Source organism: Bombina bombina, chromosome 1 (genome assembly GCF_027579735.1).
Source record: "Bombina bombina isolate aBomBom1 chromosome 1, aBomBom1.pri, whole genome shotgun sequence".
Lineage (NCBI taxonomy): Eukaryota > Metazoa > Chordata > Amphibia > Anura > Bombinatoridae > Bombina > Bombina bombina.
The window spans coordinates 358,462,308-358,484,543 of NC_069499.1; the positions used below are offsets into that span (position 1 = coordinate 358,462,308).

Below are 22,236 nucleotides of genomic sequence, written 5' to 3' on the forward strand. Positions count from 1 at the left end.
ATTCAGATTTTGCCATTTTAGCGAGTAGAGCGTTATGGCTTAAGTCCTGGTCAGCTGATGTGTCATCTAAATCTAAGCTTTTGTCCATCCCTTTCAAAGGTAAGACCTTATTCTGGCCTGCACTGAAAGAGATCATTTCAGACATTACTGGACGGAAGGGTCATACCCTCCCTCAGGATAAGTCAAATAAGACAAGGACCAAACAAAATAATTTTCGTTCCTTTCGAAACTTCAAGAGTGGTCCCACTTTCTCTTCCTCTGCTGCAAAGCAAGAGGGGAACTTTCCTCAATCCAAGCCAACCTGGAGACCTAATCAGGCTTGGAACAAGGGTAAACGGGCCAAAAAGCCTGCTGCTGCCACTAAGTCAGCATGAAGGGGTAGCCCCCGATCCGGGACCAGATCTAGTAGGGGGCAGACTCTCTCTTTGCTCAGGCCTGGGCAAGAGACGTTCAGGATTCCTGGGCAGTAGAAATTGTAACCCAGGGATACCTTCTAGATTTCAAGGACTCCCCTCTAAGGGGGAGGTTCCATCTTTCTCAATTGTCTGTAAACCCGACAAAAAGAGAGGCATTCTTACGCTGTGTAGAAGACATTTTTACCATGGGAGTGATCTGTCCAGTTCCAAAAGCAGAACAAGGGCAGGGGTTCTACTCCAATCTGTTTATAGTTCCCAAAAAGGAGGGAACATTCAGACCAATTCTGGATCTCAAGATCCTAAACCAGTTCCTAAGAGTCCCATCTTTCAAGATGGAGACTATTCGGACTATCTTACCATTGATCCAGGAGGGTTAATATATGACCACCGTGGATTTAAAGGATGCGTATCTACACATTCCTATCCACAAAGATCATCACCAGTTCCTCAGGTTTCCTTTCTGGACAAGCATTATCAGTTTGTGGCTCTTCTCTTCGGGTTGGCCACGGCACCACAAATCTTCACGAAGGTGCTAGGGTCCCTTCTGGCGGTTCTAAGGCCACGGGGAATAGCAGTGGCGCCTTATCTAGACGACATTCTGATTCAAGCGTCGACTTTCCAACTAGCCAAGTCTCACACAGACTTAGTGTTGGCCTTTCTAAGATCTCACGGGTGGAAGGTGAGCGTAAAAAAAAAGTTCTCTTTTCCCCCCTCACAAGAGTTTCATTTCTTTGGACTCTGATAGACTCAGTGGACATGAAAATATTTCTGACGGAGGTCAGGAAATCAAAGATTTTGTCCACCTGCCGAGCTCTTCACTCCATTCCTCGGCCGTCAGTGGCTCAGTGTATGGAGGCAATCGGTCTAATAGTAGCGGCAATGGACATAGTTCCGTTTGCTCGCTTGCTTCTCAGACCACCGCAACTATGCATGCTCAATCAGTGGAATGGGGATTATGTGGATTTATCTCCTCGGATAAATCTGGATCAAGAGACCAGAGACTCTCTTCTTTGGTGGTTGTCACAGGATCATCTGTCCCAGGGAATGTGTTTCCGCAGGCCAGAATGGGTTATAGTGACGACAGATGCCAGCCTTCTGGGCTGGGGTGCAGTCTGGAATTCCCTAAAGGCTCAGGGTTTGTGGACTCGGGAGGAGGCTCTCCTACCGATAAATATTCTGGAATTAAGAGTGATATTCAATGCTCTCCAGGCATGGCCTCAGCTGGCTTCGGCCAGATTCATCAGGTTTCAGTCGGACAACATCACGACTGTGGCTTATATCAATCATCAGGGCGGAACAAGGAGTTCCTTAGCGATGATAGAGGTCTCAAGGATAATCCGATGGGCAGAGGTTCACTCTTGCCATCTGTCAGCGATCTATATCCCAGGTGTAGAGACCTGGGAGGCAGACTTTCTAAGTCGTCAGACTTTTCATCCGGGGGAGTGGGAACTCCATCCGGAGGTGTTTGCTCAACTGGTTCGGCTATGGGACACACCAGATTTGGATCTGATGGCGTCTCGTCAGAACGCCAAACTTCCTCGTTACGGCTCCAGGTCAAGGGATCCTCAGGCTGTACTGATAGATGCTCTAGCAGTACCCTGGCCGTTCAACCTGGCTTATGTGTTTCCACCTTTCCCTCTCCTTCCACGTCTGATTGCCAGAATCAAACAGGAGAGAGCATCAGTGATTTTGATAGTGCTTGCGTGGCCACGCAGGACTTGGTATGCAGACCTGGTGGACATGTCATCTCTTCCACCATGGTCTTTGCCGCTGAGACAGGGCCTTCTGATTCAAGGTCCATTCAAGCATCCAAATCTTTATTTCTCTGCAACTGACTGCTTGGAGATTGAACGCTTGATTCTATCATAGCGGGGTTTCTCTGAGTCAGTCATAAATACCTTGATTCAGGCTTGAAAGCCTGTTACCAGGAAAATCTATCATAAGATATGGCGTAAATATCTTTTTTGGTGTGAATCCCAGGGCTTCTCCTGGAGTAAAATCAGGATTCCTAGGATTTTGTCTTTTCTCCAAGAGGGATTGGAGAAAGGATTGTCGGCTAGTTCTCTAAAAGGACAGATATCTGCTCTATTTTGTTGCACAAGCGTCTGGCAGATGTTCCAGACGTTCAGGCTTTAGCTAGAATTAAGCCTGTGTTTAAATCTGTTGCTCCACCATGGAGTCTAAATTTAGTTCTTAGAGTTCTTTAGGGGGTTCCGTTTGAACCCATGCATTCCATAGATATTAAGAATTTATCTTGGAAAGTTTTGTTCCTAGTTGCTATCTCTTCAGCTCGAAGAGTTTCTGAACTATCTGCATTACAATGTGACTCGCCTTATCTTGTGTTCCATGCTGTTAAGGTGCTTTTACGTACCAAGCCTGGGTTCCTACCTAAGGTTGTTACTAACAGGAATATCAATCAAGAAATTGTTGTTCCTTCTCTGTGTCCTAATCCTTCTTGTAAGAAGGAACGTCTGTTGCACAACTTGGACATGTTTCGTGCTTTGAAATCTTATTTGCAGGCAACCAAAGATTTTCGTCAAACATCTTCTTTGTTTGTTGTCTATTCTGGAAAGCGTAGGGGTCAAAAGGCTACTTCTCTTTCCTTTTGGCTGAAAAGCATCATCCGTTCGGCTTATGAGACTGCTGGACAGCAGCCTCCTGAAAGGATTACAGCTCATTCTACTAGAGCGGTAGCTTCCACATGGGCTTTTTAAAATGATGCTTCTGTTGAACAGATTTGTAAGGCTGCAACTTGCTCTTCGCTTCATACCTTTTCCAAATTTTCCAAATTTGATACTTTTGCTTCTTCAGGGGCTATTTTTGGGAGAAAGGTTTTGCAAGCAGTGGTGCCTTCCGTTTAGGTTTCTGTCTTGTCCCTCCCTTCATCCGTGTCCTAAAGCTTTGGTATTGGTATCCCACAAGTAAGGATGAATCCGTGGACTCGGTACATCATGCAAAAGATACCGAGTCCACGGCCCGCCCTGTCTATTCAAGACAGATGGTATTTTTTATTAAAAACTTCACTCACCTCTGCACCTTATAGTTTCTTCTTTTTCTTCCTTGGCCTTCGGTCGAATGACTGGGGGTTGGAGTTAAGGGGGGAGCTATATAGACAGCTCTGCTGTGGTGCTCTCTTTGCCACTTCCTGTTAGGAAGGATAATATCCCACAAGTAAGGATGAATCCGTGGACTCGGTACATTGCAAAAGAAAGAAATTTATCAGGTAAGCATAAATTTTGTTATATATATATATATATATATATATGTGTGTGTGTGTATATATATGTGTGTGTGTATATATATATATGTATTTATATATGTGTGTGTGTGTATATATATGTGTGTGTGTATATATATATGTATTTATATATGTATATGTGTATATATATATATATATGGGTATATATGTGTGTGTGTGTGTATATATATATATATATATATATATATATATATATATATATATATATATATATATATATATATATATATGTGTGTATATATAATATATATATATATATACACCACTATGATTATTGCATAGCAAATTGGCACATCTAGGCAAGTATCCACCTGCTTTCCAACAGAAGGGGGTAAGATATGCAAATTAGATATACAATATCTCAACGTTGCTACCATTCTGTGTCTGACCACAGAATACCCTTATTTGGTAAATGCAGCAAAACCACTTCAGGAAAGCCGTTAAAAAATCACTTTCCCCTCAGTCTGAGGAAGGAAAAAGTATGTCACAGAAACGTCACATTAAAATGTTGTATTTCACTTAGAAGTCTGCAAAATGCTGTCCCTTATATTTGTATGTATATATGCATGTCTGTCATTTGTTTTACAAACTGTGATTTTTAAAGGGATTTAAACCCCAATTTTATTCTTTCGTGATTCAAACAGAGCATGTGATTTTCTTCTTAAACAGGGAGAGTCAACAGCTGCATTCATTACTTTTGGGAAATACAGAAGGAGGAGGCAGACACCCCAGCCAAATGCTTAAATACCTCCCCCACTTCCCTCATCACCCAGTCATTCTTTGCCTTCCGTCACAGGAGCTTGGCAGATAAGTGTCGGAAGATTCGGTTTAGTCTCTTATGGAGGGTAGTACTCTTCGGAATGGGACTGGAGTTTTAAGTTGTCCTGTCAGCCTCTCAGTGAGAACATGGATAAGAGTTGGAGTCCGGAGATGCAGGGAGAGTCTTTCTGCAAAACCATCCTGACTCATATCAACAGCTCCTTAAGCAATCATTGTTGACGAGTTTTGCTGCCTGCTTTCTTCACTCAAGTCCATGTCAGAAGTGGTGCTACTATCTGTCGCACTTGAAGGGCAGTGTTCCTGTTCCACGGCGTAGATTCCGGTAAGGTAGTTTCGTTTTACTGAAAATGTAATGTAAATGAAGTCAGGGTCTCAGTGGGACTCCTTTTATCTTTATGGAATCAAGGGTTAATATCTCCTGAGGGTGTTATTGAAGGGGGGGACTTTTATCATGTTTGTTATGTGATTGTCTGCTAATGTGTAGTGATGATTGGGCTCGTGGCTATTTGGGAACATACCAGCCTTTTTGTTAGGCTGCGCGGTCCTTGTGGACTGGTGCGCTTTTCTCCATTTCCATATTCCTGACCATGTGGTGACGAATAGAGTGTTTCGCTAGTTTTCTAGGTCACAGGAGGTGGTGAGTGCCCCAGGCATTGGGTGTGTAAGGTACTTTTTATTTTTTATCCATAATTTCAATCTCCGAGTTATAGTGGATTCAGATTTTTTGGAGACAGATGTCTCGGATTCAGATTCTACTTCTTGCAAAGACCATGAAATGGCCCGGGTGATCCATGCCCATCAGTTATGTTCCGAATTGCCGCTTTAGAGTACTCTTTTCTCCTGATTCGGGAGCCATCCGTCCCTGAGTATCCCATATCCCATGAGGCTTGCGCTCTTGAACCTTCTACGCAAGCAGGTGTCCCAAATGCTGTTACCCCTCCCCGGAAGGCGGCTTGTTTCCTCCAGAGGTTACGGCACGGTTCCGCATGGGTATATCTATGGCGTTGGTGCATTTTACAGCTTCAAGGAAGTTACTGTCCGTGTTCTGTTAACCAGGGCTTGTTAGGCGTGGGATCGTCTGGATCAGATCATCTCTCTGGGGAAGCGGTTTCCTCTGTGGCTTCAGGAGTCCAACCCTCTGGGCCAGGGTCATCGGCTGCCCTGGCAGATGTAAGCCTTGCCTTTCGCTTTAGACTGGCGTGCCTTCGTGTCCTGCTGAGGCATGTTTTGTCAGTGCTGAAGGATCCCAGTCATAATGGGTCGATGGATCCTCGGTCTTACATTCCACGGCAAGCAGGGTTAGACGAATGGGTATGAAGTCAATCTCCTTGTCATCTCCATTTTTTCTTTATTGAGTATCTTATTCCAGTTCTGAGCTTTGGAACAATTGGGATTCTGACCGACTGGTCCTGTTTGTGAGTCCATTTTTCTTGGGCGTTCACCTGCGGGTGCTGCCCTCATTTACTTTGATCTGGTTAGGATGTATTTCATTTTGGAAAGCTCATGTCTGTTATAGTTTTCTTTTTGAAAACTTCTCTTCTCTGGGATTTGATACTAGGGGATTTTGTGGTCGCTTTGGAACTTCCGCAGAATTTTACAGTTTCTTCAGGATGGTTTGGATTAGGGTTTGTCTGCAAGTTCCTTGAAGGGACAAATCTCTGCTCTTTCTGTTTTATTTCACAGAAAGATTGCTATACTTCCTGATATTCACTGTTTGTGCTTTAGATCGTATTAAGCCTGTCATTAAATCAATTTCTCCTCATTGAGTCTTAATTTGGTTCTGAAGGCTTTACAGGCTCCTCCATTTGAGCCTATGCATTCTTTGGACATTAAACTACTTTATTGGAAAGTGTTGTTCCTTTTGGCTATCTGCTCTTTCTTGTGAGTCTCCTTTTCTGATTTTTCATCAGGATAAGGCAGGTTTTGCGGACTTCTTTTCAATTTTTACCTAAGGTTGTGAATTCTAACAACATTAATAGAGAAATTGTTGTCCCATCCTTGTGTCCTAATCCTAAGAATTATTTGGAAAGATCCTTACATTCTTTGGATGTGGTAAGAGCTTTGAAATATTATGTGGAAACTACTAAAGATTTCAGGAAGACTTCCAGTCTATTTGTTTTATTTTCTGGTCCTAGGAAAGGTCAGAAGGCTTCTGCTATTTCCTTGGCTTCTTGGTTGAAACTTTTGATTCATCAAGCTTATTTGGAGTCGGGTCAGGCCCCGCCTCAGAGAATTACAGCTCATTCTACTAGATCAGTCTCCACTTCGTGGGCCTTTAAGAATGAAGCTTCAGTTGATCAGATTTGCAAAGCGGCAAATTGGTCCTCTTTGCATACATTTACTAAATTCTACCGTTTTGATGTATTTGCTTCTTCAGGAGCAGTTTTTGGTAGAAAAGTTCTTCATGGAGCTGTTTCAGTTTGATTCTTCTGCTTTGGATTTAAGTTTTTTTCTTTAATTTATGAGAATAAACTTATTTTTTTGGGTTGTGGATTAATTTTTTCAGCGGAAAATGGCTGTTAATTTTATCCCTCCCCCTCTAGTGACTTTTGCGTGGAGTTCCACATCTTGGGTATTGCTATCCCACACGTCACTAGCTCATGGACTCTTGCCAATTACATGAAAGAAAACATAATTTATGTAAGAACCTACCTGATGATAAATTCATTTCTTTCATATTGGCAAGAGTCCATGAGGCCCACCCTTTTTATGGTGGTTATGATTCTTTGTATAAAGCACAATTTCCAAATTTCTTTTGTTGATGTAGAACTCTTTTCTTTATCACCCCACTGCTTGACTATTCGTTAAACTGAATTGTGGGTGTGGTGAGGGGTGTATTTATAGGCATTTTGAGGTTTGGGAAACTTTGCTCCTCCTGGTAGGATTGTATATCCCATACGTCACTAGCTCATGGACTCTTGGCAATATGAAAGAAATCAATTTATCAGGTAAGTTCTTACATAAATTATGTTTTCCGTTATAAACAATATCGAAAGTCTGTCGTGTAGCATAAAACTCGGTTTGAGTTCGAGCAGTGATTAGTAAAAATTGGCACCTCTGTATACCCTAAATTTGTCTTTCCTACCTGTCTGTTTTCCTTTCTTTGCTTGGCTTTATGTTGAATTGAGGAGAGGTGGGAGGGGTTAAAGCTCTTGTGTGTGTTCTTGGACTCCTCCTAGTGGTGGCAATTTAATAACACACATGTTAATGATTCCCTATTCAGGTAAGCATACATTTGTTTTCCATCTAAAGGGGAGGAGAGTCCACGTCTTCATTCATTACTATTGGGAATTAAGAACCTGGCCACCAGGCGGAGGCAAAGACACCCCAGCCAAAGGCTTAAATACCTCCCCCACTTCCCTCATCCCCCAGTCATTCTTTGCCTTTCGTCACAGCTGGATGGCAGAGGAGTGCCAGAGTTTCTGAGTAGTCTATTATGGAGAGTAGTACTCTTCGCAGTGGGACTGGAGTTTTAAGTAGTCCTGTCAGCTTCTCAATGAGATCCTGGGTGAAAGTTAGTCCGGACATGCAGGGAGAGTCTTTCTGCAAAACCATCCTGACTCATATTAACAGCTCCATAAGCAATCTGCGTTGGCGAGTTTTGCTGCCTGCTTTCTTCACTCAAGTCCATGTCAGGAGCGAGGTAACTAACCTGTCACACTTGAAGGGCCGTGTTCCTGTTCCACGGCGTAGATTCTGGAAAGATTGTTTCATTTTTATTAATAATGATAACATAGAAGACAAGGTCACAGTGTGGCACCTTTTTATCTTTACAGAACCAAGGGTTAATATTCCGGGAAGGGGAATTATTGAACAGGGGGGTTATACATGATATTGTTTGTTGTGTCATTGCTGTGTGCGAGATGAGGCTCTGGCAATGTGTGGAACTTTCCGGTTACTTGCGGAAACTTCCGCGTCCATTTTTTGGCGCGTTTTTTCCCTAGTGCAGGGGCATTCCTGCCAGGCATTCCATGTGACTGGGTGTGGCTATCTATTCTTCCTGTTGATCTGTGTCACAGGAGACGTAGCAGTTTCTTTAGTCCGGGTCCTAGGAGGTGGTGAGTGCCCCGGCCATTGGTGGTATAAAGGTGCCTTTTTTAATAAATAAAGTTAGTCAAACCAAGCGCGCAAGCGATGGAGGACTGACGCGTTGTAAGGTTCTCCTTCCTTAATATAGTCTCATTCCTGTGTTTATTGTGAGGAGGTTATGGTAGATCAGCCTGCTTAACTATGTTTCACATGCCTTGATAAGGTTACAACATCTAAATGTAAACAGATGTCTAGTACTACTGAGCCGTCCACCTCTGAGGGGTCTTTGTCCCTGGAGGTGCGCTTCCTACATTCCTCTCCGATTGCACATGCAGTGTCCCGGGGTCCAACCGTTACTCCTTTGGGAGAGATTCATTGGCCGTCGGACTTTGCAGACCAACTGGAATCGCGGTTTCACAACTGATCCATGCCTTACCATGTTCTGCTAAGCGCAAGCGTAGGCTTTATCATAGCGGCCCAGGGTTTGTTCTCGCCGATGGGAGATCCAGAGGCTCTATGCGATGATGAGGCCCACTCCGACTCTTTGGAGGAGAGGCCCCTTCTGGGTCGGAATCTGTCATCTAAACCTCTGGCAGCGGAGGAGCCTGGTTATAGGTGTAGGATGAAGAATTTGCGCTTTCTGCTACGGCAGGAGCTTGCTACTTTGTAGGTTCCCGGCACCTAAGGTAATCTACCTCAGTCTTTCCCGGTTCCCGTTAAGATGGCTAATATTATTAAGAATGAATGGGAGCGATTAGGTTCTTCCTTTTTCCCCTCTTCTTCCTTTAAAAAAACTTTTTCCCGTTCCAGACTCTCAGCTTGAGCTGTGGGGGACCATCCCTAAGGTGGATGAGGCTATCGCTATGCTCGCAAAGCGGACAACTATTCCCCTCGAGGATAGTTCGTCCTTTAAAGAGCCTATGGATAAAAATCTGGAAAACATGTTGAGAAAGATATTTTAGCACACAGAGTTTGTTTTTCAGCCAGCAGCGGCCTTTGCGGTGGTCGCTGGAGCTGCAACATTTTGTGAATCCCTGTGTGAAATGGTCTAGAGGGAGACATCCATCGACGAGATACAGGAGAAGATTAAGGAGCGGAAGATCACCAATTCTTTCATCTGTGATGCCAATATACAAATTATTCGCCTGAATGCTAAGGTGTCTGGTTTTTCTGTTTTAGCGCGCAGGGCTCTGTGGCTAAAGTCTTGGTCTGCGGACATGACCTCTAAGGCGAGGCTGTTCTTGCCTTTTCAAGGAAGGATCCTGTTCAGTCCAGGATTGGATTTGATTATATCCGCGGTTACGGGAGGCAAGGGAGCTTTCCTACTGCAGGAAAAGAAGGCTTAGCCTAAAGGATCTACTTTTCGTCCATTTCGTGCGGACAAGGCCCAGCACCAGCAACCCGCCGCAAAAGCAGACCAGTCCAAGGGATCTTTGAAGCAGGCTCATTCTTGGAACAAGGGCAGATTCCTCCTGTCAAACCTGTCTTCAAGACCAGAGAAGAGAGAGGCCTTTCTAGAGTGTGTGAGAGATCTCGCCTCTCTCTGGGTTATCATACCAGTACCCCTAGCAGAAGGGTATCTAGGGTACTATTCCATCCTTTTTGTGGTTCCAAAGAAGGAGGGCACGTTCCGCCCGATTCTGGACCTAAAGTGTTTAAACAAGTTTCTGAGTGTTCCATTGTTCAAAATGGAAACGATCAGATCTATTCTGCCCCTAGTTCAAGAGGGACAGTTCATGACTATAGACTTGAAGGACGCTTACCTTCATGTGCCAATCCACAGGGACTACTTCAGGTTCCTAGGATTTGCATTTCTGGACCAACACTTCCAGTTTGTGGCCCTTCCTTTTGGTCTGGTGATGGCCGCGAGAGGCTTCACATAGGTTCTGGGGGAGCTGCTTGCAGTGGCTAGATCCAGGGGGATTGCGGTGGTGCCTTACCTGGACGACATTCTGGTTCAGGCACTGTCGCTCAGCCTTACAGAGGATCATTCGAGGGCTCTTCTTCTTCTGCTCCGATCTTGCGGTTGGAAGATCAACTCAGGAAAGAGTTCCCTGGTTTCCAGCGACAGGGTGGAGTTCCTGGGCACGATAATAGACTCTATGTCCATGAAGATGTTTCTCACAGATCAGCGGTGGAGGAAGCTTGCGTCCACTTGTCTTGCCCTTCAGTCCTCCTCAAGCCCATCGGTGGCTCAATGTATGGAGGTGATAAGTCTCGTGGTGTCAAGCATAGATGTCATCCCATTTGCTAGGTTCCACCTCAGACCTCTTCAGTTATGCATGTCGAGACAGTGGAAAGGCTATGATTCAGATCTATCACAGCTGATATCCCTGAATGCTCAGACTCAAAGCTCCCTCTCTTGGTGGATTTGTCAGGAGCAACTGTCCATGGGGACATCCTTCTTGAGACCATCCTGGGAGATTGTGAGCACGGACACCAGTCTGCATAGTCTTGGCTAAGAGAGGCTTTTCTGAAAGTGTGATTGATACTCTAATTCAGAAGCCAGTCACTCGTCGCATCTACCATAAGGTGTGGAGGACTTGTCCTGGTGTGAGAAGCATGGATATCCTTGGCATAAGGTGAAGGTATCCAGGATTCTGTCCTTTCTCAAGGATGGCTTGGAGAAGGGTCTTGCCGCTAGTTCCTTTAAAGGGACAGATTTTGGCATAATCAGTCTTGTTGCATAGGAGACTCGCTGAGTCCCTGACATACAATCTTTTGTTCAGGCTCTGTCCAGAATCGGACATGTCTTTAGGCAGTCAGCTCTGCCTTGGAGCTTAAACTTAGTCCTTAAGGTTTTGCAGAGGGTTCTGTTTGAACCTATGCATTCCATAAACATTAAGGTTCTGTCCTGGAAGGTTCTCTTCCTGTTGGCTATTGCATCCGCACGCAGAGTATCTGAGCTAGTTGCCTTGCAATGTGACTCTCCTTATCTGGTGTTTCATGCAGATAAGGCGGTACTGCGCACTGGGTTGGGGTTTCTCCCCAAGGTGGTGTCTTACTGTAACATCAGTCAGGAAATAATTGTTCCTTCTTTGTGTTCTAACCCCCTTCTTCAAAGGAGAAGTTACTTCATAACCTGGATGTGGTTCGTGCCTTGAAGTTTTATCTTCAGGCTACCAAGGATTTCAGACAGTCTAACTCTCTTTTTGTGGTGTATTCTGGGAATCGCAAGGGGCAAAGGGCCTCTGCTGCTTCTTTGTCTTTTTGGTTGAGGAGCTTGATTCGCTTGGCTTATGAGACAGCGGGACATAAGCCTCCTCAGAGGATCACGGCTCATTGAATTAGAGCTGTGGCTTCATCTTGGGCCTTCAAGAATGAGGCCTCTATGGAGCATATTTGTTAGGCGGCTACCTGGTCCTCCTTACACACTTTTACAAAGTGTTTTGACGTTTTTGCTTCTGCGGAAGCTGTTTTTGGGAGAGAGGTTTTGCAGGCTGTGGTGCCCTCAGATTAGGGTCCACCTTTTACCCTCCTAGTTTCATTCAGTGTCCTCTAGAGCTTGTGTATATGTTCTCAATAGTAATGAATGAACCCGTGGACTCTCCTCCCCTTTAGATGTAAAACATAAATTATGCTTACCTGATAATTTCATTTCCATCGAGGGGAGGAGAGTCCACGGCTCCTGCCCGTATCTCTGTTGGGCGGCCCTAAATTTATTCATCTTCTGACACCATTTTTACCCTGATATTTCTCCTAGATTTCCTGGTTACCTCGGCAGAATGACTGGGGGATGAGGGAAGTGGGGGAGGTATTTATGCCTTTGACTGGGGTGTCTTTGCCTCCTCCTGGTGGCCAGGTTCTTAATTCCCAATAGTAATGAATGAAGCCGTGGACTCTCCTCCCCTCGATGGAAATGAAATTATCAGGTAAGCATAATTTATGTTTTTGTTGCATTAAAACAGCAGCTGTGACACAGCCCATTGTTAAAGTGACAGTCAAGTCCAAAAAAAAACTTTCAAATTACTTTTCATATTTGAATTATGAAACAACTTTCCAATTTACTTTTATCTTGTTCTCTTCGTATTCTTAGTTGGAAGCTAAACCTAGAAGGTGCATATGCTAATTTCTTAGACCTTGAAGGTCACCTCTAATCTGAATGCATTTTGACCACTAGAGGGCGTTAGTTCGTGTTCCATATAGATAACATTGAGCTCATGCACGTGAATTTACCGAGGAGTGAGCACTGATTGGCTAAAATGCAAGTCTATCAAAAGAATTGAAATAAGGGGGCAGCCTGCAGAGGCATAGATACAAGGTAATCACAGAGGTAAAAATTATATTAATATAACACTGTTGGTTGTGCAAAACTGGGGAATGGGTAATAAAGGGATTATCTATCTTTTAAAACAAATGTCCCTTTAACTATCTGAAATTTGTACACAATCTGAAGCCGTCTGAGAAGTGCTTAATATATGTATTTTAAATATTATGATGAAAGACAGCACCTCTGGTAATGTCCTGGGGCACAGGAAAGGATCAGCCAAATCCCAATGCAATATCCAAATAAATAATTTTCCAGCCTCCAGTAAAAAAGTTAAGACCTTTATTTTCTCTTTTATTTTATGGACCCTGCAAAGAGAAAATAAAGGTCTTGTAACTTTTTTACTGGAGGCTGGAAAATTATTTACTTAATACATGTATTGTCATGGTTTATCGAAACAATGAAAGCACATACAAATCGGCAACATTTTAATTCATACCTAAATGTAGGACTGGTCACCCATCTAAATTAATACATTTATATGAGGATTTCTGGGGATTGACAATGGTTAGATGCACTATTAAATTATATAATTGATCAGCAGTTCATTATTTTATAACTATTAAATAACCTGTTGCGTCAAGTTGACGCAACCTAACAAATATGCACGATTGAAGCTTTGGGAGAGCCACTGAGCAAAATAATGATCTGGTCCTTAATTTGTAAATTTTTCTTAATTGCCAATGTTTTATTTAGAGAAAAAAGTTTTGCAAACTAATGAATTATAATAATACATTTAAAAAAACTAACTTTTTTTTGTGTCTGCCATTAGGCTATGCAGGGCAAGTCTTGACACAGAAGATTGCTTAAAGGGACAGTAAACACCAAACATGTTGTTGTTTAAAAAAAAATAGATAATCCCTTTTATTACCCATTTCCCAGTTTTGCATAACCAACAGGGTTATATTAATACACTTTTTACCTCTGTGATTACCTTGTATCTAAGCATCTGCAGACTGCCCCCTTATTTCAGTTATTTTGACAGACTTGCGTTTTAGCCAATCAGTGCTGACTTCTAGGTAATTCCACATGCGTGAGCACAATGCTCTCTATATGTCACACATGAACTAACGCCTCCTAGCTGTGAAAAAACGTCAAATGCTTTCCGATAAGAAGCGTCCCTCAAGTGCTTAGTGATTGGCATATGAGCCTATCTAGGTTTAGCTTTCAACAAAGAATACCAAGTGAACAAAGCAAATTTGATGATAAAAGTAAATTAGAAAGTTTTTTTAAAATGACATGCCCTATCTGAATCATGAAAGTTTAAATTTGGTTAGACCGTCCCTTTAATATAAATATGGTTAAGGTGAAAAAAAAGGATAACTAATTAGTAATATCATAGTCTGTCAGTGCTGGATGCCTACCCAGAACCCAAACATAACAAGAAAAAAAAGCACCCCAAAGCACACTTGGAAAAATCCATTAATATACCACACTTACCTAAGAAGTGGTTTGCTAAATATAAAACTTAACTTTTTCAAAATTTCTAATAAAACATTACACATATAAAATCATTAAAAATTATAAAAATACACAAAAAAATGGTTAGTTCTTTCTCTACTACCAAATACACACTTAATGCACTGAAGACACATCAAAATTAGTCAGTTGAGAGACGAGCACAAAGTGGGTAATTATCCACAATAGTACACGTAATGCAAGTTCAAAAAGTCCCTATATCTCAACTTTTAGTGACTAGTAAATCCCAACTAAGGGAACAATAAGAGATGGCAACTGTATATACTCTTGTGTTACCTCATCACAATTATTTTAAAAAGTTGAGTATTGCTGTGCTAGTCTCTTTACCAACTACTTTAACTTTAATCCGTATCGCTACAAGTTGTATGTTTCACAGTGCAGCCCATCAGCTAGAGAAAATAAAGAACCACAAACGTTTGATGTGTGTTTCACATCTAGCTTTATCGAAGGCCTTAAAGTAGTTGAGGGACAAGAAGGCTAGGGTCTCTACAGGAAGGCAAAGGAATAGTTTTTCCACTGGGGTTGCTAGGAGACATCTGCTCTAGCAGGACTTCTGCTGTAAAAAAAATATATATCTGGTGACAGTAGAACTTAAGCAATCTGACACTGAAGAATGTATCTCAAAGGTAATGGGACTACACTGATAATTTGTGCTTATTTCCAACTAATACGAAGAGTCCACAGCTTCATTCATTACTTGTGGGAAATACAGAACCTGGCCACCAGGAGGAGGCAAAGACACCCTAGCCACAGGCTTAAATACCTCCCCCACTCCCCTCACCCCCCAGTCATTCTTTGCCTTTCATCACAGGAGGATGGCAGAGAAGTGTCGGAAGATTTCGGAGTAGTCTCTTATGAAGGGTAGTACTCTTCGGAATGGGGCTGGAGTTTTAAGTAGTCTTGTCAGCCTCTCAGTGAGAGCATTGATGAATGTTAGGGTCTGGAGATGCAGGGAGAGTCTTTCTGCGAAACCATCCAGACTCATATTAACAGCTCCTTAAGCAATCAGTGTTGACGGGTTTCACTGCCTGCTTTCTTCACTCAATTCCATGTCAGGAGCGATGCTACACACTGTCAAACTTGAGAGGCCATGTTCCTGTTCCATGACGTTGATTCTGGTAAGATAGTTTCATGTTTTATATCTGTAATGATAATGCAAGAAGGCATGGTCACAGTGTGACTCCTTTATCTGTATAGAATCAAGGGGTAATATCTCCGGAAGGTGATTATTGAACAGGGTGGATGTATACATGATTGCTTTGTGTTGTTTTTTTTAGATGTGGCTCTAGCAATGTGGAACAGTCAGGCTTTTCCTTCCTTGATTACTGCGCAGCCTGTTTTAGTTGGCGCACTTTTTCTTGGCTGCAGGGGCGGTCCTGCATGGTACTCCCGTGTGACAGGGTGTGGCCTCATTCCCTTCCTTTCCTGACCGTCGGTTGCAGGAGATGAAAATGAGTTCTCTGTGGGCCTGGGTCATAGGAGGTGGTGAGTGCCCTGGCCATTGGGAGTATAAAGGTGCCATTTAATCTTTTCTATAGTCTTTATTAAAGGCGCAAGCTATAGAGGACTCTGTTAGAGGGTACTACCTCTTTACCTAAATCTAATGCCTGTGTTTATTGTGTGGAGGCTTCGGTATACCCGCCTGCTCAACTATGTTCCACATGCCTCGATAAAATAGTGATATCTAGAAGAAGCTAGATGTTTAGTACCACTAAGCCGTCCACCTCTGAGGGGTCTCCGTCCCGTGAGGTGCGTTCCCTACATTTATCTCAGATTACACATGCAGCTCCCCAGTGCACTTCTAATCCTCCTGTGGGAGGGGCCACGTTGCTGCCAGATTTTGCTGAACAGTTACAAACTGCGGTATCTTCGGTCATTAGTGCTTTACCTCGCCAGGCCAAGTGAAAAGTTAAACATTGCTATCTTTTCCAGGGGTCATCTACTCCATTGGATGTATCTGAGACTAGATTATCTGCTGATGCTGAGATATCCGATGCTTCGGAGGACTCTCTCTCTGGGTCGAAATCTGCGGCCTCTAAACCTCTGGCTGAGGAGGAACCAGACTTTAGGTTTAGGATGGAGAACTTACGCCTTTTGTTAAGAGGTGTTAGCGACTCTAGAGGTTCCGGAACCGAAGTTACCGGAGGAACCTTCTTTTCCTAAGCTTGATAAAGTTTATGAGGACAGGGTAGTGCCCCAGACTTTCCCGGTTCCTGTAAAGATGGTGAATATTATTAAGAATGAGTGGGAGAGACATGACTCGTCTTTCTCCCCTTCTTTGTTTAAAAAATTGTTCCCGGTTCCAGATTCTTAGCTAGAATTGTGAGGATCTGTCCCTAAAGTGGATGGCGCTACCACCCCGCTCGCTAAACGCACCACTATCCCGCTTGAGGATAGTTTATCATTTAAGGAACCCATGGATAAGAAATTAGAGACCCTGTTAAGAAAAATGTTTCTGCACACAGGGTTTGTTTTTCAACCTGCAGCCGCAGTTGCAGGAGCCTCTACCTATTGGTGTGACTCTCTGTCAGAAATTATTGAGGGGGAGACTACCTTCGATGAGATACATGAAAGAATTAAGGCCCTGAGGGTAGCTAATTTGTTTATTTGTGAGGCTAATATGAAGATTATTCGCTTGAATGCCAAGACATCAGGCTCTTCTGTGCTGGCCCAGAGGGCCCTGTGGTTGAAGTCATGGTCTGCTGACATGACATCCGAATCTAGATTGCTTTCCAATCAGTTTAAAGGAAACATTCTTTTTGTTCCAGGCTTGGACTCGATTATATCCACAGTCACGGGGGGTAAGGGTGCCTTTCTACCGCACTATAAGAACAAACCTAAGGGTCCTAATTTTCATCCCTTTTATTCGGACAAGTCCAATGACAGCAACCTGCCGCGAAGACCGAGCAGTCAAAGGGATCTTGGAAACCCTCTCAGTCCTGGAATAAAGCCAAGCAGAGCAAGAAGCCCGCCGAGATAAAATCGACATGGAGTGGCCCCCCAAACTCTCTGGATCTTGTAAGGGGCAGACTCTCTCTTTTTTCGCTTAGGTTTGGTTGAGACGTGCAGGATCCTTGGGTTCTGGAAGTTGTTACCCAGGTTTACAGGGTAGGTTTCAAAACTCATCCTCCCAGGGGCAGATTCTTCTTGTCAAATCTGTCATCAAATCCAGAGAAACGGATTGCCTTTCTAGAGTTTGTGAGCGATCTCTCCTCTCTAGGAGTAATTGTACCGGTACCTCTAGCAGAAAGGGGTCTAGGGTACTATTCAAACCTTTTGTGGTACCAAAGAAGGAGGGCACATTTTACCTAATTCTAGACCTAAAGTGCTTAAACAAGTTTCTGTTGGTTCCATCGTTCAAAATGGAGACGATTAGGTCTATACTGACCCTAGTTTAAGAGGGTTAGTTTATGACTACGATAGACTTGAAGGACCCTTACCTTCATGTGCCAATACACAAGGATGACTTCAGGTTCTTAAGGTTTGCCTTTCTGGATCAGCACTTCCAGTTTCTAGCCCTTCCCTTCGGGCTGGCTACTGCTCCAAGAATCTTCACCAAGGTTCTGGGAGCTCTACTCGTGGTGGCAAGATCCAGAGGGATAGTATTGGCTCCTTATCTGGACGACATTCTGGTTCAGGCTTCATCCTGCCAGCTGGCAGAGGACCAGTCAAGCGCTCTACTCCTTCTTCTGCAATCTCATGAATGGATGGTAAACTCAGAAAAGAGTTCTCTGTTTCCCAGTACCAGAGTGGAGTTCCTTGGCACGATAATAGACTCCATTGCCATGAAGATATCCCTAACAGACAAGAGATGTTGCAAGATTGTCTCCAGCTGTCTTGCCCTCCAATCCTCCTCAAGGCCATCAGTGGCCCGGTGCATGAAGCTTGATTGGGCTCATGGTATCCACTATAGATGTCATTCCATTCGCCAGATTCCATCTCCGGCCTCTTCAGCTGTGCATGCTGAGGCAGTGGAACGGCGCTCATTCGGAACCTGTCCCAACTGATCTCTCTGGACAACGGGTTGAGGGAGTCTCTCTCTTGGCGGCTCCGCCCAGACCGGCTGTCCCAGGGAAAATACTTCCTCAGACCACTTGGGAGATTGTGACTACGGACACGAGTCTCTCAGGTTGGGGAGTGGTTTGGGGTGCCAGGAAGGCACAGGGAAGGTTGAATCGGAAGGAGTCTCTCTCGATCAACATCCTGGAACTTTGGGTGATCTTTAATACTCTGAAGGCTTGGCCTCTCCTGGGTCCGTCCAAGTTCATCAGATTGCAGTCGGATAACATTACACGAATGCTCGCTATCAGCAATCCACTTCCCGGGTGTGGACAACTGGGAAGCGGATTTTCTCAGCAGACAAACTTTTCTTCCGGGGGAATGGTCTTTTCACCCCGAAGTGTTTGTGGAGATTTGCAACAGTTGGGGGACTCCGGAGATAGATATCATGGCGTCCAGACTCATCTTCAAGCTACCCAGATACGGGCAGCGGTCCAGGGACCCCCAGGCAGTGCCTTGGGGATTCAACCTGGTGTACATTTTTCCACTGTTACCACTTCTAACTTGTGTAGTGGCACGCATCTAACAGGAGCAAGAGTCAGCTATTCTGATTGGTCTATCGTGGCCACAGAGGACGTGGTTTGCAAACCTAGTGGGGATGTCATCGTCCCCTCCATGGAGGTTGCCTGTCACAGGGATCTGCTGGTACAGGGCCCCTTTGTGCATCAAAATCTAGATTCTCTGAGTCTGACTGCGTGGAGATTGAACGATTAGTCTTAGCTAGAAGTGGTTTTTCAGAGAGGGTGATTGATACTCTCATCCAAGCCAGAAAGCCGGTCAACTGTTGCATCTGTCATAAGGTGTGGAGGACCTACTTACTCTGGTGTGAATCTTGTAGATATTCCTGGCATAAGGTCAGGGTATCCAGAATTATTTCCTTCCTCCAGCACGGTCTGAAGAAGGGACTTGCCGCCAGTTCCTTAAGGGGACAGATTTTGACTCTATCTGTGCTGTTACACAAGAAGCTTGCTGAGCTCCCTGATATTCAGTCTTTTGTTCAGGCTCTGTCCAGGATCAGGCCTGTGTTTAGACATTCTGCTCCTCCTTGGAGCTTGAATTTGGTTCTGAAGGTTTTGCAGGGGCCTCCGTTTGAGCCTATGCATTCTCTTGACATTAACACTCTGTCTTGGAAGGTTCTTTTTCTACTGGCCATTGCTTCGGCACGCAGAGTGTCTGAATTAGCGGCCTTACAATGTGAACCTCCTTACCTAGTTTTCCATGCAGATAAGGCTGTCCTTCGCACTGGACTGGGATTTCTCCCTAAGGTGGTGTCTGATCGCAATATTAATCGGGAGATTTTGGTTCCTTCCTTGTGTCCTAAACCACCTTCTTCTTCAAAGGAGCGGTTACTTCATAACTTGGATGTGGTTCGAGCTTTGAAATTCTATATTCAGGCTACGAAGGATTTCAGACAAACTTCAACTTTGTTGTCCATTTGGGGAAGCGCAAGGGACAGAAGGCTTCTTCTACTTCCCTATCATTTTGGCTGGGGAGTATGATTCGTTGGGCTTATGAAACAGCGGGGCATAAGCCTCCTCAGGGGATTACAGCTCATTCAACTAGTGCTGTGGCTTCTTCTTGGGCCTTTAAGAATGATGCCTCCTATGGAGCAGATTTGCAAGGCAGCTACCTGGTCCTCTTTACATACTTTTACAAAGTTTTACAAATTTGACGTTTTTGCTTCGGCTAAAGCAGCTTTTGGGAGAAAGGTTTTGCAGGCTGTGGGTCTCTCAGAATAGGGTCCGCCTCCTTTTTACCCTCCCGTTTTGTCCTCTAGAGCTTGGGTATTTGTTTCCCACAAGTAATGAATGAAGCCATGGACTCTCCTCGTATTAGATGGAAAACATAAATTATGCTTACCTTGCTCCATTGGGCGGACCTAAATTTCTTTAGTTTTTTTCTTGTGGCACCTTTTATACTCTGATATTTCTCCTGCTGTTCCTTGTTCCCTCGGCAGAATGACTGGGGGATGGGAGTGGGGGAGGTACTTAAGCCTTTGGCTGGGGTGTCTTTGCCTCCTCCTGGTGGCCAGGTTCTGTATTTCCCACAATTAATGAATGAAGCCATGGACTCTCCTCGTAGTGATGGAAATGAAATTATCAGGTAAGCATAATTTGTTTTTTCAAGATAACAAGTAAGTTGTTTGATCTTATTGATTAAACTTTTTTTCAATAAAGAAGCACCATTTTATTTCCCTTTAAAGGGATATTTAGCATCAAATTTGCTTTGTTCACTTGGTATTCCCTAGTTGAAAGCTAACTCTAGGTAGGTTCATATGCTAATTTATAAGCCCTTGAAGGCCACCTCTTATCTGAATGCATTTGGCAGTTTTTCACAACTCGAGGGCATTAGTCCCATGTGTTTCATATAGATAACGTGCTCACGCAAGCGGAGTCAGCACTAATTGCCTGAAATGCAAGTCTGTCAGGAGGAGGTAGTTTGCAGAGGCTTAGATACAAAAAAAATTAAACGTAAAAAGTATATTTCTATAACGGTGTTGGTTATGAAAAACTGTCGAATGGTAAATAAAGGGGATTATCTATCTTATTAAACAATAACATTTGTTGGTGTTTACTATCCCTTTAAGTAATACTTTACATGTTCTAAAAAGTATAATGCTCCTTTATAAGCCTCCTATTAATATACCAGTGATAACTCAAAATAAAAAGTGTATAAGCATACTTCCCCGAAAAAATTGATTTATTCTATTTCCTAGTGTCTGCATCTGTCCTACATGTAAGGGGATGTGTGTAGATTGTTCTTGTAACATTGTATCTATATCTGTAGGTACGGCATCCAGTGCCAGTCAACTGAAACAGCAAATGATATTGTGGTCCCATCAATTGATGAAAAGAATAAACACTGTGTTCTTCAAGGCGATCTTCTCCTCTTCAGCTGTGCCGGAGCTCATCCTAACCATCACCGGATCTGCCCCTGCAGAGACTATATCAAAGGGCAAGTCGCCATCTGTAAGGATTGTCTATAGCATCTGCACAAGTAATGTTTGTAAAAGAAAAAAAAAGTAGATGAGTGAGACACTCATAGGATACTTATACTTTAAAAAAAAAAAAATCCTTCATTGAAAGTGATGTGAAAGTGGATTTTTTTTTGGACTGCATTTGGTAGCATTTTCAACATGCACACAAGGATGTCCTAGAATTTGCAAACTGCTTTTTTGAGTTTGTGTCGCACCAGTGTCCTTTTTAGACTATAACAGTCGGAGAAGAAAATTTAGCATAAAGCTATCCTTGAAGGGAGCAGAAACCTGGTTTTATAGCATGCCATTTAAAAATGATCCCATATAAAACGTGATGAGTGAAGTGGCTATATGGGCCACACCCATGAAACGGGGAATATGCTGTGGCTGATGGATAAGTACATCGATTGCATGATGTAATTTCATGGTATCAAAAATGTGCCCTCCACATTTGAATATTTTTATTGGCCGATGAGTACACACTGTCTTCAGAGAGAATACACTGCCGGTTTACATCACCATTGTTTTGCATAACTTAGAAGTTGTCAGAGACACTGCCACCTAATAGTGGGCTGGTCAGAAGGCGCTGTTTTATCGCTTAAGTGAATCATAAAAAAGAAATCTCTTCATCCGTGTAAATATAAAATAGCAATAGCACTATGAATGAATAAATATTAGCAACTTGTCTGATGTTATTGCAAGTGGCAGATTTAGCTTTTTCTACACAAAGCCAAAATCCGTAGGGAGAACCTAAAACAAAAGTGTATGCAAATGATACAGATTTCCCTTTATTTATAATAGGCTTTGTATGTGAACGGAATATAAACATATCAAACATACAAGTATTTTTTGACACTGTTTATCATGCTGGAAGGTTGTAAATATTTTTTTTGACGAAGGTTGTTTTGGGATGAAAACCCAATTCCTGTGAAATCTTAGTGTAAAAATTGCTTATTATAAATGTATAAAT

The 22,236-nt window shown here is 43.3% G+C and overlaps 1 protein-coding gene across 1 annotated transcript in view; it reads left to right on the plus strand.

The window, feature by feature from the left end:
* The window catches only part of MGAT5 (alpha-1,6-mannosylglycoprotein 6-beta-N-acetylglucosaminyltransferase), a 653,341-nt gene extending 631,476 nt beyond the window's left edge, over window positions 1-21,865 (plus strand). Inside the window, exon 18 of the mRNA XM_053712510.1 lies at window positions 21,077-21,865. Within this exon, the coding sequence (XP_053568485.1) occupies window positions 21,077-21,275 (199 nt within the window). The 3' untranslated portion in view covers window positions 21,276-21,865. The remainder of the gene's footprint in view (window positions 1-21,076) is intronic.
* Window positions 21,866-22,236: the final 371 nt, after the last annotated feature.